This window comes from Xiphophorus couchianus, chromosome 21 (assembly GCF_001444195.1).
Source record: "Xiphophorus couchianus chromosome 21, X_couchianus-1.0, whole genome shotgun sequence".
NCBI lineage: Eukaryota > Metazoa > Chordata > Actinopteri > Cyprinodontiformes > Poeciliidae > Xiphophorus > Xiphophorus couchianus.
In genome coordinates, this window is record NC_040248.1 from 2,786,770 (window position 1) to 2,802,850 (window position 16,081).

Consider the following 16,081-nt stretch of genomic DNA (forward strand, 5'->3'; position numbering starts at 1 on the left):
GGAGAAATGGTTTGTGGTTTTTAGCTAAAGTCAAAAGAGAAATTCGATAAACCAATAAAATCTGACGCCACTCCATTTTTGTGACGTTCAAGTCTTCAGAGGATTTTCATGTTGTTTCCTTTAGTAGTTCTTGGTTCAACGTCCCCACAGGTGAGGCGGGGAACAGTTTTTTCCAATGGTTTGGTTAGTTAAACCAAACTAATTGATATTAATGAAGGTTTAAAGGTCAAATGGTCAACCAGCCCTCCCAACATTACCCAAATTTAACATCTTTAAAATGATTGCAGCACAAATGAAAATTCATGCTGCAGAAACGTTTGGCCCCAATTTCATTAGATTTGAAGAAGTCACTCAGGTATAAATAGCACATATTCACAATTTATATGATTCCTGCGTATGTTTTCTGTTGCTGGGTGATCGTAGACGGCGGGAAGGAGGTTCTGTCGATGCACCAGGTGCTGCTGTACCTCCTGCGCAGCAGCAAGGCGCTGGTTCCAGAGGAGGAGATCGCAGACATGCTGCAGTGGGAGCAGCTGGACTGGCAGAAATACGCAGAGGAGTGCAAAGGCATGATCGTCACCAACCCCGGCATGGTAAGGAGTTCTTCTTCTTCTGTCCTGAACTCTGACCCTGCAGGAAGCAGGTTGTGACATGAAGAACTTCCCTTGTCTTCCTCCACACTCAAAGCTTTTAGTCGGATAACATTCTTACTCAGCCTCTGTTTTCAAAGGATAAGCAGTAACTGTGTCTGTGTGAGGGTGAAGATGTCAGAGAATGTGGAAAGTTTTCACTCCCTCAGATGTTTTATTGCTTTTATTGATGCTGTAAATCAATCCTCAGTGACAAAATCTGGCTTTTTGACAAAAAATAAACTATTTTAATATCAAAACAAGCTGATTTATACAGATTAGCAGTTGAATAAAAGTATAAAACATAAAAGATATTATTTGGGTAAATATTCACACCTTTCAAGTCTCAGTAATGCTGCTCATCTGGACATTTTCAGTTTTTCTCCATTTTCTTGTTAAACGGCCAGCTGTGAACATCATGGATGGATGTAGGTGGATCCATAAATCTGATTTAGCTTCAGAAACTTTTGTTTCCCAGTCCAATCTGGGTTGTTTTTTAAATCCGGTCCAGGTTATTTTCCCAGTCCAATCCGGGTTGTTTTTCAAATCCGGTCCAGATTCTTTTTCCAGTCCAATCCAGGTTCTTTTTCAAATCCGATCCAGATTCTTTTTCCAGTCCAATCCAGGTTCTTTTCCAAATCCGGTCTGGATTCTTTTACCAGTCCGGTTTGGGTCTTTTTCCCATTCCGGTCTGGGTTCTTTTCCTGGTCTGGTCCAGGTTCTTTTACAGCCCAGTCCGGTGCTTTGATTCCAGATTAATCAAATCATCTGAACTCTGGTTCTGCTGTCAGCAGCAGTGACCTCTGACCCTGGGATGAAAAGTTTGGATGATGAGGGAGTTTAGAGGCGAGTCGGTGCCATCCGCTCCCTCTGATCCCCCTAACCGGCCGACAGGCGGCTTGTGATCCGGGTTCTGGTGCAGGACGGGTTGCCTGTCATTCGCTCTATCATTCTGTGACGGATTGCCTCGTGGTATAGATTATTTATATCACATCCTGCGGCTCGCCGCTGATTGAGCGATGGCTGCCTGGTGGCTAAACATGTTGATACTGTAACATGATTTTTCTCCTCTCTGTCTCTCCAGGGTTCATCCAGGAGCTCAAAACCCTTGAAAATACTTGAAGTTCAGTGTTTGATATTCAAGCTGCTCAGTTTTGTAATAAAGTGCAATCTAACGTTTGATTAAAAGCTTAAATCTGAAAAATGTTATTTAAAGTTGAAACCAGATCTTAATAGGGCTAGAACTAACACTTATTTTCATAATTGATTAATATATTGATTATTCTGTCAATTAATAAATTTTTATGACGATTAATCATAAAAAAGTGGCATTTCTTCATTTACCCACTTATGTAGGAGAAGTGGGTAACTATGAAAGAGACTTGATAGATATCAAACTGAAATTAACTTAATATAAATTTGACCTGCAACTAATTATTATTTTATTATTTGATTATTCAAGTCAAATATTTTTGACGATTAATTGGTTAATCATATTAAAATTGCATTTATCCTATTTACCCACTTGGGTTGTACAAGTAGGTGACTTTGAAAGGCAGTTGGTGGATATCAAACTAAAACAGGGTTAATATAAATTATATCTGCAACTCTTTATTTTAGTAATCGATTATTTGGTAAATTATTTGAGTGATTAATCGATTAATCATATTAAAATTGCACTTTTTCCATTTACCCACTTAGGTGTTAGAAGTAAGTAAGTAACTTTGAAAGGCCCTTGGTGCAACTAAGTGCCTTTTATGGCTGCAGCTAATAAAAATACAGTGTGCTTTATGTATATTGGGGCTACAACTAATGAGTATTTTAGTAATCGATTATTCAGTTTAATATTTGAACGATTAATCGATTTAGTCGCATAAAAAGTGACCCATTCTACAGATTTTCCTTTAAAGCTTTTTAATATACAATATTAAAAATACATTAAAATATGCAAATAAACAAATAAGAAAACCCTTTGGTGCCTAAAATTCAATAAAACCGCATTCTTTTTAGTAAATTAGCTAAAACCTATTTATAGGAAGAGGATTTTTTATCATTAATTCAAAATGTTTATATTGTTTGTACAGTTTTTGCTTAATTAATGCTCTAAATGGTATAATTTTTAAGTTAATTTGTGTTGTTTTTATCTCCAAAGCGGGAAAAGTTTGAAAAAGTTCTTGAATTTTTCTGATGGAAACACGAATGCAGCGTCCTTCCCTCCCTGTTTTTCAGAAACCGAGCTCGGTGCGCATCGACCAGCTGGACAGGGAGCAGTTCAACCCAGACGTCATCACCTTCCCCATCATCGTTCACTTCGGCATCCGGCCCGCTCAGCTCAGCTACGCCGGAGACCCCCAGTAAGATCACAGCAGAAAACACAAAACGCGGGCCGCTGCCTCCCCGCGTCGGGGACGGCGACGTTTTCGCATGCGTCGTCACGGGTCCCGAGTTTCCGTGGCGGCGCTGCGGATTCGCCGTGCGTCTGGTGAATAGTAATGTAACATCCGGGGGACTCCGGGCGACAGAACTGTACTGTGTTGCTGCATAATTAGCAGAAGACGAAGATGAGATGATGTGAGCGTTCTGACAACAAACACACACCCTGTTTACAGAGTCTAAATTTAAACCTGAGCTGCTGTTTACAAACTTTAATTAAAACTAGACAGCTAACAGACACAAGCATTAAATTCACCCACATTTCATCAACTTAGAAATTCAAACTTCAACTGTTTTTTCTGGATCATTGTGAAGAGTATCAATATTTCCAGACTTTATTAACTCAGTTTCTTTATCTTCTTTTTGCTTCTTTGTGTCATTTTTTACTCCCTTCATTCATGTCCTTATTTTACTGCCTCTGTTTCTGCTTTGTTTCCTTCATGTCTTCATTGTGTCCTTTTCTTCTTTGTCGCTTCATTCCCTCCTTTTTTTTCTATCCATCTTTTGTCCTCTTCCTTCATGTTCTTACATCGAACATTGGGTTCTTCCTCATCTCTTCATCTCATCTCTTCTTGCTTTCTACTTTGGTGCTTTCTGTCTTTTTTACTTTCTGGTCTTTTCTTTTTTTGCTTATTTTGTTGGGTTTTTTTTCTTTCTTTCTTTTTTCTTTGTCTTTCTTGCTTTCCTTTGCCTCTCCTTCTAGCTCTGATGAAGGACTTGAATGTTTATGTTTTCACATACATATAAATATCTAGATGTTTATTTGATTTCTACTCTGTGATTTAAATCAGATAGATGTACGTTTTACAGAAAATCTGGACTATTAATCTAGTTTTGGGTGGTTAAGCCGTTCTGATGGCTGTTTATACTTTAACAAACAACGGTGGTGGCTGCATCATGCTGTAGGGAATTTCTTCTCTTGAGCATAAAAAATACAAACTGGTTGATAATTGGGAAATAAAACCTGTTAGAGGCTGAGGCAGACGATAATCAACCTTAAACATACAACCAGATGTGCAAACTGTGTTGGAATGGTCTAGTCAAAGCCCATGCTTGAATACATTTGAGAATTTGTGGGAAAAGAATGCCCCAAAAAGCTAAGAAAGTTGGTTCTACAGTCCATTAATCCAGAAACAAATGCACACCGCACTTTTTAGATGTTGATTTATTAAAAAAATAGTGTGAAAATTGTGTATTTTTCTTTTTTCAGTTCACAATTGCACCCTAAATTATGTTGGTTTGTAAAGTTAGAAAATGCAGGAAAGGTTATTGGAAGGAAAACCTTTGCTTTCTCTGTAGGATAAAGAGAAAAACAAGAGAATAATAATCTGGAAATCCATTTTTCTGATGCTGCCTGCCGGATTTCTGATTGCAGCTAATGACGCGCGTAGCGTCAGTGGCGGCGGCAAACGTAGCCGCAGACACATCAGCAGCAACTTTTATTGACACTTCTTCTTCTTCTCCGCTCCCCGCCCAACGGACACAGAAGCTATGATAATGTCAGAGGTCAGGGGACGTACGTAGAGAAGAAATAAATCAGGATGATGGAAGAGGAGTGAAATCACTGCAGAGAATAAATTAAAAATGACAGAAAAAGGTAAACAGAAGATGAAATCTGCGGCTTCGCTTCAACCTGCTGTCTGTTTTCAACTCGTTCCTCCATTTCTTTATTTTTTTTATTTTTCTAAATTCATAAAAGCAGCACCTGACACGAGCTGAAAGTGATTCCCGTCACATTCATGCCTGCAGGAGCAGTTGAGTCTTTCCTGAACTGAAGCAGAGAAACTAATCAGCATTCTGCGCTGTGATTGGACGCTTTATGTCCTGATGACGTCTCCAGGCCTCCGTTTGGGATTATTAAATAAAAGCTGTTTACCTTGTTTCATCTTTACATTAATATTCTGAAGTTAGGTGTTCATTTACAGATATTTACTGACATTCAGATGATTTTTACTAATTATGTAAAGAAAACTGCAATTCACATCCATTAAAAGCTACTTTAATAAAATTTAAATAAATGTTTATCATTTATATTTTTTAATTTGTGGAATAAATTCAGTCTTGAACCAGTTTTTGATAGATTCCACTAATATAAACTGAAGCTAGCAGCAGCTATTCATGTTAAATGCTAATCAAGCTAACAGCTACTTAAGCTGGCAGCCATTAAAGCTAGCAGCTATTTGCATCAATAACTACTGTAGTTATGCTAACAGTTAATAGAATGGGCTTTGCTTACTAATCCTCCATATTGCATGTCTTTTTTCTTCCGTCCACTAAACTTTCCATTGATATTCTTGTCTGCTGGACAGCTGTAACAGCCTGCCCTAGGACTACATGGGTCATAGCACGGCATTTTTATATTTAAATTTTAATCATCAAACTTAACAGAAATTACACCACTTATTTCACCGTGTGCCATTAATCTGTTCACTTCTCTAATTTAATGAAATATTGGCTGCTGCGCATGTTACACAGGTTGTTGCTAGGTAACCAAAGACAGACAGTTAGTTGATGTCACCCACCTTGCTTAGCGGGCTGAGCCTACATCTCCCAGATTGCACTGCGGTTCTGGATCAGAGTTCAGTAAAATTATCAATTTTCCTTTAGACTTATTTTCTGTTTGTTTTATGGTTATTTTATTGCCTCCTTGTTGCTTATCTTTATTTCCCTACCACATTTTTCTTTCCACTAAACTTTCTGTTAATGTTTGCATACATCACTCTGAACAGCTAGCTCTTTTATGAAATGTTTTTTATTGCTAACGCTATAGAGGGTGTTGGTGACTAAAATACTGTAAAGTTAACAGTCTTTCCTATAATTATGAAGGACATGCACTGCAAAAACACAGGATTTTACCAAGTATTTTTGTCTAGATTCTAGTTCACTAAATCTTAGTTCACTTGCAATAAGACAAACTAATTTACAAGTAACTTTTCAGATAGAAATAGGAATCAATAATTGCTTATAGTGATGGAAAAACTATTAGTTTATTTACAGATTATTTCACTTATAATATGGGGAAAATGTCTTGTAGTAATAAAATCATTTTTCATTTAATTGATTGACTTAAAACAAGCTTATTTATCTTGCTGAAACAGTCTCTTGAAAGTTTGTTTTGTTTTATTTGAAGTTTAAGATATTTGCACCTAAAACTGGACCAAAGTTATTGCTAAGATTTAGTTTTTGCACTTCTATATTTAAAAATAGTTTTTTTTAATCATCTTCAAGTGATAATCATCAAACTTAGCAGAAATAACTCCATTATTTCACCGTGTGTAAATAATCTACGGGCGTTTCTATGATTCTGTGAAGCGGTTTGTTCCTCGCCGTGTCTTCGTGGAAGTTTTCAGTGACGGAGATTCAGACGAAAGTGTCTGAGAAGCGTTGGAGAACTGGTGGATAGAGAAGCAGCATACGCTAATGAAAGCTTCCCAGAGAGCCGCGGCGGATCCGCAGAAAGGTCAACGCGGCGGGTTGGGGACCGCCCAGGCTGGACCGGCTCCCTCTTTCCCTCATTTCTCTCTCCGTCGTTGTGAGCGGCGGCGGCGAGCTGATAATCGGGGCGGTAAAGCCGCCTCAGTCCCTCGCCTCAGCCTCTAAAGAAGTCCCCGCTAATAAAGCTCTGAAATTCATCCGCTGCTCTCCTTCCTCATCACTCCACACTGAAAAAACACAAAAACCTACCAAGAATTTTGTCTAGTTTCAGTAGAGCATGGTACACAGTCGTAAACTTTGCCACAGTTTTTGTCATTTTATAATTTATTTGCGTGTGTAAACATTTGTCACCAGGTGTTCAGATGCTTGATATCTTTGTGTCCTTTGATAGAAATGTACTTGAAAATCTTTATAAAGTCTTATTTCCACTTAGAAATAACCTTTCAGCAAGAAATAGAAGCTGTATTTAAGCCAATAATTCCTTAATATTAATTAACAAAGTTTCTCTGGTAGATTGATGCAGTTATAACGTGACATTTATTTCCTGATAAGTGGAAAAAAAATCTGCCATTGAAACAGTATTTTTTTTCTGTTAAGTTAAAATGTAACTATTTGTTATTGTATTATGTTTTTATTATACAAAGCACTTTGAACTGCCTTGTTACACTGCAAAATCACAAAATCTTGCTGAGTAATTTTGGTTTAATTTAGTGCAAATATCCTACATTTGAAATAAGACAAACTAACTTACAAGTAACTTTTGAATTTGTTTTAAGTAAATAACTCGGTTAAAAGTTTTTAACGCTTGGTAGCAATTTTATAACATGAGAAATCGTTTTGTTTGAAGTGAAATCATCTGCCAGCCAAACTAGTTTTCTGTCACTAATATTGTTGACTTAAAACAAGTTGCTATTTCTTGCTGAAAAGTTACTTTTGAGTTAGTTTGGTCTAATTAGTGTACTAATATATTTGCACTAGAAAGTAGACCAAAAATACTTGGTAACATTTTGTGTTTTTGGGTTGTAAGTACATAGTATTCACAGTGCACTGCAAAAACACAACATTTTATAAAGTAATCTTGGTCTAGTATCTTGTACATTTGAAATGAGATAAAAGTAACTTGTCAGCAAAGTATAACAGCTTGTTTTTAGTAAATAATTTCTCAATATTGATGAAAAGTTCTAGTTCCATTGGCAGATAAGTTAATTTATTAGATATTTTAATCATGTTAAAAGTGAAATAATGTCAATGAAACTAGTTTTCTGTCAAGAAATTGACTGAAAACAAGCTCCTATATTTTACTGAATAGTTATTTTTAAGTTAGTTTTTTCTAATTCCAAGCAGACTAAGATATTTGCACCAGAAACTAGGCAAAATTACTCTGTAGGATTCTGTGTTTTTGCAGTGCTCTCTGTCCAAGTAATCATAAGTGAATAATGCCGGCTAAACGAGGAGAAAGTCTCGTGAATGGGAGCAGAACGGCCGCAGTCGGCCCCTCGGTGCATCAATCAGGGCTCTGATTGAAAAGAGAGAGTGGATGGAGGGAAGGGGGAGTTCATGTCACCTTGCCGATAACGCCCGTCCTCCTTTCACATGCAAATCACAGCAAAGACAATGACATTTTATAGAGAAATGAGGCATGAAACGAACGTTTGAGACACTTTCTTTTTATCCGCTTGAACGATAAAACGAAAACAATCGACTCGAACTTCGGAGCTCAACATCAGTTCTTCAGCAGCTGGTAGCGGCGTTCAGTTATGTTGGAAATAAGGCAAAATAAACATGAAAGATGATGATAAAAAAATGTTTTCTGATTGCAGGTACCAGAAGCTGTGGAAGAGTTATGTGAAACTGCGCCACCTGCTGGCAAACAGCCCAAAGGTCAAGCAGATCGAAAAGCAGAAGCTGACGCAGAGAGAGGTGGGTGGAAAGAAAACGGACGAATTTTATCTTCCCAGAACAGTTTTCATTAAGATAAAAGAAAATAATTTAAAAAAATTTTTTGTCAGCTTTTGTTTAAAATCTGCTGCATCGTCCTTTGAGTTATGAAGCATTTTGTAGCTGCGTCATTAAATACTAAATGGGTTTCAAAATGCATTCATTTCCACTGATCAGTCATAATACTGATAATATTGCTACCAAGTGATGAAAGCATTAATTTACCAGGGGAACTAGTACTTTTTTAAATCAATATCAAAGAATTGTTGACCTCCTATGTTGCAGAAAAGTTACTTTTTAGGTTAGTTTTGTCTTATTTTAAGTGTACTAAAATATTTGCACTACAAACTAGACAATATTTTAGTTCAAAGCAAAATACAGAAGCAAATTGTTACATTTTAACCCATAATAAAAGAAAAAATCTTGTTCCACTGGCGGATTATTTTACTTTTAGAGAAATATATTATAAGTGCATCAATCTGCCAGTGGAACTAAAACTTTTTCATCAAAATTGAGGAGTTTTTGACTTAAGACAAGCTTCAATTTCTTGCTAAAAATTTACTTTTTAAGTTAGTTTTGTCTTATTTCAACTAGAGGTAGGAAAACTAGACAAAAAGGCTTGGTAAGATAAAACCATTCACTAAACAAGCTTTCACTTTCTTACAGGATTTTTACATTTTTACCCAACATTTCTATATTTTTTTCACTTGGAGAGTTTAAAATATTAGGTAACTAAATGTCTGACTCTTTTCCTGTTTACTTTTTGTTCTGGAGGCCTGGAAAAACCCGACTTCCTGTTCTGCAGAAGTTGTGCGGCTCCGTCTGTGCGGCCATTGTTTTAAGTCAGGCATGAAAAATGCGGAGCGCCTTTTTTTTGCTGCATAATTGAGATGAATTTGGAGCTGTGAATAAAGCGGCAGTAACTGCCCTCCTGAGCCGGTGTGAAGGTCAGCCCGCCGCCGTGGGAGCGCGGGCGGAAAAGGTTTGGATTTGGTGAAGTAATGACCATGCAGCCGCAGGGAATCCCTCGGCTGCACCGCTACGCGTGTGGCCCCGAGAACCGGATCCTTCCTGCAGATCCGGGATCCTCCCCCGGATCGTTTGATTCACTCTCTACCAATAACGCGCGGCAACTCTGAGCTCAATTAGTTTGTTTCCCAGGTAGCGCCGCAAAGCTCTCCCAGCTAACAGGCCCCGACAATCCCACTGTCAACCTGCAGCAGAGCAATTAGTGAAGCCAAACGCATGCACACTCACACCGCGGGTCCGTCAGGCTCCACCAGGAGCATTAGCCGTGTCAGCAACGCTGCGGCTTTGCTGCTTATTTAATGCCTCGGGGAGCACTGCGAGACTAAAGCCTCTGATGGGCATCAGGACACAACCTGTCCGAGGTTTTCACACCAGCTGTGTGACGAGAACCGGCCCTCACACCAAAGCTGCAAACTACCACCCTCTCATTTCGTTAAAGGCCGCCTGTTATGCTTCTTTGAGCAGGTTAGGGTGGGTTTATGGGCGATACAAAACATGTTTGTTACGTTTTCTGCACAAAATCCTCCTTAGATATTAAGATTTTATAGCTGGTTTAGGGCTTCTGGTCACTTTAAATCCATATAAGCTGCAACCCAACATGAAAATGGCTACAAACAGATGCACAATTGTACAACTGTACATCTTTGAAAAGCAGAAGTGGAGACTCCTGCACAACCAACAAGAATGTATGCAGCAAGTGGTTTCTAATACAGCTGTACACTGCAAAAACACAACTTTTACCAAGTATTTTTAGTCTATTTTCTAGTGTAAGTATCTCAGTACACTTGAAATTAGACAAAACAAACTTTCAAGTAACTTTTTAGCAAAATATTGGAGCTTGATTTAGGTAAATAATGCCTTACTATTGATGAAAAAGTTCTAATTCAATTGTTTGGTTATTTCACTTATTACAGGACTTTTTTCCATCTAATAAGTGAAATAATCTGCCAGTTAAAACAATTTTTTTAATCAATATTAAGGATTTATTTCCTTAAAACAAGCTGACATCTCTTGCTGAAATGTTTTCTTATTTCAAGATATTTGCACCAGAAACTAGAGCAGGAATACTTTAAACATTTTGTGTTTTTGCATTGTTATCCCTTATTTCGTTACATTTCCTCCAACTCGCCAGGCTTTCCCTGTAGTCTCTTGAAGTGTTTTTGATTAAGAGTTTTATAGCTTTCTGGAAAAGTTTGGCTACTTCTACAATCAATTCATTTCAGTTACTGTCATTTTTGATACAAAAAAAACATTTGAAATTGGATGTTGATGTTCTCGCTTTAACATCAGGAGGTCACGAAAAGCTTGTTCTTGTTTCTTCAGTTAATTCATGAAAACACCAAATATGACAGTTTAATTGACGGAAATGTTGATTTATTACTAGAAAGTTTATATACTGTTTAATGCACACAAAAATCCAAATTATTCTATACACAATCCTCATTTTCTAAGAAACTTGCACTTCAGATGGAGTCTCCCAAATGATACCAACATTATTAATAAAATAGTTTGTAATTACAAAGAAAAGCAAAATTAAATCTGAGTTTGTCATTTTAAATAAAAAAAGCACAAATTATGAAATTCACCAAACATTTCCTTCAAACATTGAACCGTAGAGAGAAAGTCTTAACTCAAAACTTCTGCGGTAGATGAAGTCTTCCAGTTAATCTACCGCGTTTTGACGCAGAAAAGTCAAAACCCTCGACGGAAAGTGAGGAGAACGTGCAACAGATGTGCGCTCTCCTTTCGTCAGCCATTGATTTTCAGGAAGCGTTTGGTGTTTGACCTCAGCCTGATCCAAAATATAAACAGTCCTCTCAGCAGAAGGAGATGACGGCAAAAGTCAAATGTGCCGTGACTTTGACCAGCAGAAACACAGCGCATGTACCTCCCTGGTTAATTATTTACTTTTCTTGTTTCCCTCAGTTCTCTGACCCCGCTGCAGCCCCTGCATAATAAACTGTTTACATACGATTCACGCTTCTCTGTGATGACTGCTTTCCATATACAGTGGCTGGCTGTCCATAGGAGGGTTTGCCGTGTGTGGTGGTGCATGCGCGTGGGCGAGCGAGTTTCTTTTTGATGCACAGTTCAAAGTGGGAAGGCATTATTTATTCATGCCTTTGTTGTTCTTATTTCCTCGGCGAGTCAAAAATTCCTGGCATTCCATTTTAGGCAGATCACGGCTAACGCAGAGCATGTCGATGCTGTCTCTGCTGAATGAAAGACACGCGTGAGCACATACATTAAGGAGGCGCAGACTGTCAATACGGCCTCCATCTTGGTTATGTTATATCCAGGACTGCCTAATATCTGACTCAGACATTCTGGTCAGTCTACTCACGTTAAGGTTGGATCTGTGTCCAACCAGCTTTGTGAGATCCTGTTTGAGTTTCAGATGGAATATAAGGAAACAAGTAGATTTAGGTGGGGGGGAAGATTGCTTGAATTCATATTTTGATGAAAATAAGAACCATTTTCACACTGCAAAAATACACAATCTTACCAAATATTTGTGTCTAGTTTCTAGTGTCAACAGTTAGCCTGCTCATTGTAGTGAATGTATGTTAACATTTAGCATTAGCCTGCTAATTCTAGCATTATGCCAACAAACTGTTTACACACTAACTTTAGTAAGTTAACATACTAATACTACCACAACAATTAGCTTGCTAAATTTTGTGGTAGTATTAACATTAATATTAGCCTGCTCTTTTTTGGGGTAGTTAATATTTTGTTTTAGCTTGCTGAAGTTGGTGTTAGTATTTCAACATTTAGCATTAGCCTACTAACGCTAGCATTAGCTTTAGCTTTGGGGTAGTAAGTTAACATTTTGCTTTAGCTTGCTAAAGTTTGTTAGTATTTCACCATTTAGCATTAGCCTACTAACACTCTGACATTAGTTTTAGCCTGTCAACATTAGCATTAGCCTGCTAATTCTAGCATTGTGCCAACAAACTAATGTTTGCATACTAACTTTAGTAAATTGACATATTTATACTACCACAAAAATTAGCTTGCTAAATTTTTATGGGAGTATTAACATTAACATTAGCCTGCACTTTTTGGGGGTAGTTAATATTTTGCTTTAGCTTGCTAAAGTTTGTTTGTATTTCACCATTTAGCATTAGCCTACTAACACTCTGACATTAGTTTTAGCCTGTCAACATTAGCATTAGCTTGCTAATGTAGCATGTTGACATTTTGGGTAGTATCTCTGGTGTAAAATCAGAACATAATTCTAATTCTTTAGCCTGAAACACAGGTTTTATTGCAAACTGCTTGGATGTTAGAAATGTACTCAAACTGTTCTGCTTAATGCAGAGCAACAATTTGTGCTCTTGCTAAAACTGTTGGTGTAGAGGCGATGGCAGATGTGTTACATCATGATTAAACCTCAGCGTTCTGCCATGTTTGTATCTCGTACCGTGTAAGGTTGCAGTATGTTGCATGTGGCAGTCTGTCATGGAAAGTGGGGGAAAACAAGAGGAGCCTGCGCGGCGACAGGAGTGTGTTTGTGTGGACGGGGAGTCGTCTCAGGAGGCCCGGGTTCAAGCCGATCAATAATTGACTGGCCTGGTTGTTTGGCAGGAAGCTCTTCAGAAGATCCGGCAGAAGAACACGATGCGCCGTGAGGTGACTGTGGAGCTCAGCAGCCAGGGCTTCTGGAAAACCGGCATCCGCTCCGACGTCTGCCAGGTAACATCCAGCAGCAACGCGCTGTCAAACTCCGCAACACGTAACGCATTAAAGCTCGGATCTCCGAGGAATTCACCTTTTTAAATAAATGATAGGCAATCAAAGCAGGCACCTTTTTAAATCATCCTTTAATCAAAACATAGACGTAAAACCTATGATGATGTCAAAGAAGAAAGGCCTCAAAGCTCTAAAGTTGTAACCAGAGTTTGAATTGAGTTTCTGTTCTTAGAATAGTAAAAATCACAAATCGAATAAAAAAGAAATTCAGTGACACATGAAGGCGTTTTGGGACTGAATGAACTATTTCAGTTCCTTTTTTCCTTCGGATTGGAGTCATTTATAGTTTCCTACTTGTTGGCTTTTTAAATATATCCTTTGTTTTTTTTTTATTAACTCCCTATTGATTATTGAATATAAAAAACTAAAGTTCAGGTAGATGTTGATGAGCAAACCACTCAAGTTAGATTTGTCTTTTTAGCCACTTTTAAAGGTGTTTATACCCCTTTTGTTTCAGGCATGATTTACTGTATTTTATTGTGCTTTTTATTCTATTGATCAAAATTAAATCAAATTTATACTATCAATGCTGCGTAAAATGTAAAAAACTTGAAGCTGTAATTACAGCTTTAAGTCTTTAGAGGGTTTGTCTAAATCATATTTTACATCTAGAGATAAAAGCAAATCCCTTATTTTTCTTTCCAAAAGATCTCAAACTTGAACTATATTGAACTATGAGCCATTTTAACTCATAACATGCCTCCAAACTCAAGTCCTGCTAATGATTTGATTGAGGTTGAAGCAAAGAAACTCTAAAACTTTTAAGACTGAGTTTTGACAAAGTTGTTCCTCCGTTTTCCCGCTGTAGTCACAACATGATGCTGCCACCACCGTGTTAAACAACAGTGCATCAGGACAAGTCAAGTTTATTTGTATCAATTATGTTTCTATGGTGTAAAGCAACAAGGCGGTTAAAAGTACTTTACCTCATAAACACTTAATACTGTAACCAATTATGAAACAAGCAAAAAACATATTTTGTCAAAGAAACTCAAGGAAATAAACATCAAATATGTTGGTCAATGTTCCAGTTACTACTAATCTAAAGCAAATCTAGCCAGGTGGTTTTTAGCCTTGAAGGAGCGCAGTGTTTCGGCTGTTTTGCAGTTTTCTGGAAGTTTGACTCCCTATAGCTTTTCTTTGTTTGCAGAAATGAAACTGAAGGGAGTTTATTATAAATGCACATTACATGGAGGAACATGGTGGCGGCAGGATGTTGTAGGGACGAACTTGGAAGCCACTTCCTGTCTCAATCATAGTTGGGGAGTAACTAATTACATGTATTCATTTACGTTTACTTGAGTAACTTTTTTTTAAAGTACTTTTATTTGTGCTGAACTTCTTACTTTTACTTGACTCATTGTATTATGAAGTATTTCTACTCTTACTTGATGACATTTCTGGATTTTCTCCCCACTGAATGAAAAGAACCAAAAATTCCCCAGACACAGAAACACACCTGCAGTTTCTGTTACTTTTTTATTGAAAGAAACTGATTTGGAAAAATTATCTTTTGTCTGATTTTTTATTTTTATATTTTTGTTACCTATATGAATTATTCCCTATCCCAAAATTTCCACTTAACTTTACATTTTGGTTTGTTTGATTATGTAATTTGTAGATATTAAATGATTGATAATTTGATCTTTTACTCAAGAAATACTCGAGTAATTTCTTGGACAGCTACTTTCTACTTTTATTTGAATAAACATATGCAAAAGTATCACAACTCTTAAGTACAATTTTTGGATACTTTCCCCACCTCTGGACCCAATAAAGTTAGTAGATAAAATATTTTGACATTATTTGCTTCACATCCAAAAATCAGAGACTTCTAACTTTTGTTTTGTGTAATTTTGTCCGTTTTGCATGAATGCAGCTTTGATTCTTTTCCTAATTTCGCCTGCTGACGTACAGAGTTGCCGATCTGTCTCTGCTAATAAAAAGGTAACTGATGGGAATGAAAGCTGAATTTCAAAGCGAAACAGAAAAAAGGAAAAGCTCTGCGATGCGACGTTGCTTCCAGAACATCCTTGTGTCTGTGGCTCCACTCAGGCATATGCTGTCAGAAACTTTGCCTGTGATCTCTCCTCTATCGCCGCGCCTCGTCTCCATTCGAGTGTCAGAGTCTGTATGAGCAAAGTGGACCCCCGCAGAGCTGCAGCACTTACACCGTTCATCAAGCAACGACTCCAACCTGACAGTTTATTTACATGCAGCTGCGCCGCCGCGCGCCGTTTTCACCAGCGACAGAAACGAATCTGGGCGGGGGTTTATTTTTATCTGAGTCTTTATCTTTATTTCAGGGGAATATTTAGTTCCTTTACGTACGTACATCTGTAATTTAGCAGATCTAATGAGGACTGAACTCCACAGCTGCATGTTTTGTGGAGTTCAAACTGCTTAAAAATCCTGCTTCCTTGAAAATCCTTGAATTTCAACTGGGTGATTTCTGTATAAAGTCCTTGGAAGTGTTTTTTTGTTTTATCTGCTCAGTTTTGTAATAAAGTGCAATCTAAAGTTTGATTAGAAGCCTAAATTTGGAAAATGTTTACAATTTAAACCAGATATTTTTACACATTTTATAAAAAACACTAGATTTGTTTCCATTAATGGTAAAATTGTGCTTATCACATGAACAAACAAAACCCCGCAATTGCAGACTTTTTTCCAACATTAGCGGAATATTGACAAAGTTTTGCTCACATTTCTAAGAAAACGCTTCAAATGAAATTTTTTTTCTCAATTTCCGAATTTAAATCTAACTAAACTTTTCTTGTTTTAGGTCAGTTAGTTTTACCAAAATTATTTTTATTGGCTAAATTCCTGAAAGCTAAGAATTTTTGTTTTGTAATTTTTTG

The 16,081-nt window shown here is 37.4% G+C and overlaps 1 protein-coding gene and 1 long non-coding RNA gene across 5 annotated transcripts in view; one reads left to right on the forward strand and one right to left on the reverse strand.

Moving 5' to 3' along the window:
• Positions 1 to 16,081, reverse strand: part of LOC114136647 (uncharacterized) — a 94,140-nt gene that overhangs the window by 63,684 nt on the left and 14,375 nt on the right. The window lies entirely within an intron of this gene.
• The window catches only part of drosha (drosha ribonuclease III), a 134,511-nt gene that overhangs the window by 21,857 nt on the left and 96,573 nt on the right, over positions 1 to 16,081 (forward strand). For all 4 annotated transcript variants that reach the window (XR_003593851.1, XM_028004741.1, XM_028004742.1 and 1 more), the window contains 4 exons: positions 424 to 593; positions 2,859 to 2,983; positions 8,318 to 8,417; positions 13,056 to 13,163. Coding sequence is in view for 3 of the 4 variants with exons in the window: in XM_028004741.1 (XP_027860542.1) it covers positions 424 to 593; positions 2,859 to 2,983; positions 8,318 to 8,417; positions 13,056 to 13,163 (503 nt within the window). In the remaining variant the exon portion in view is untranslated. The remainder of the gene's footprint in view (positions 1 to 423; positions 594 to 2,858; positions 2,984 to 8,317; positions 8,418 to 13,055; positions 13,164 to 16,081) is intronic.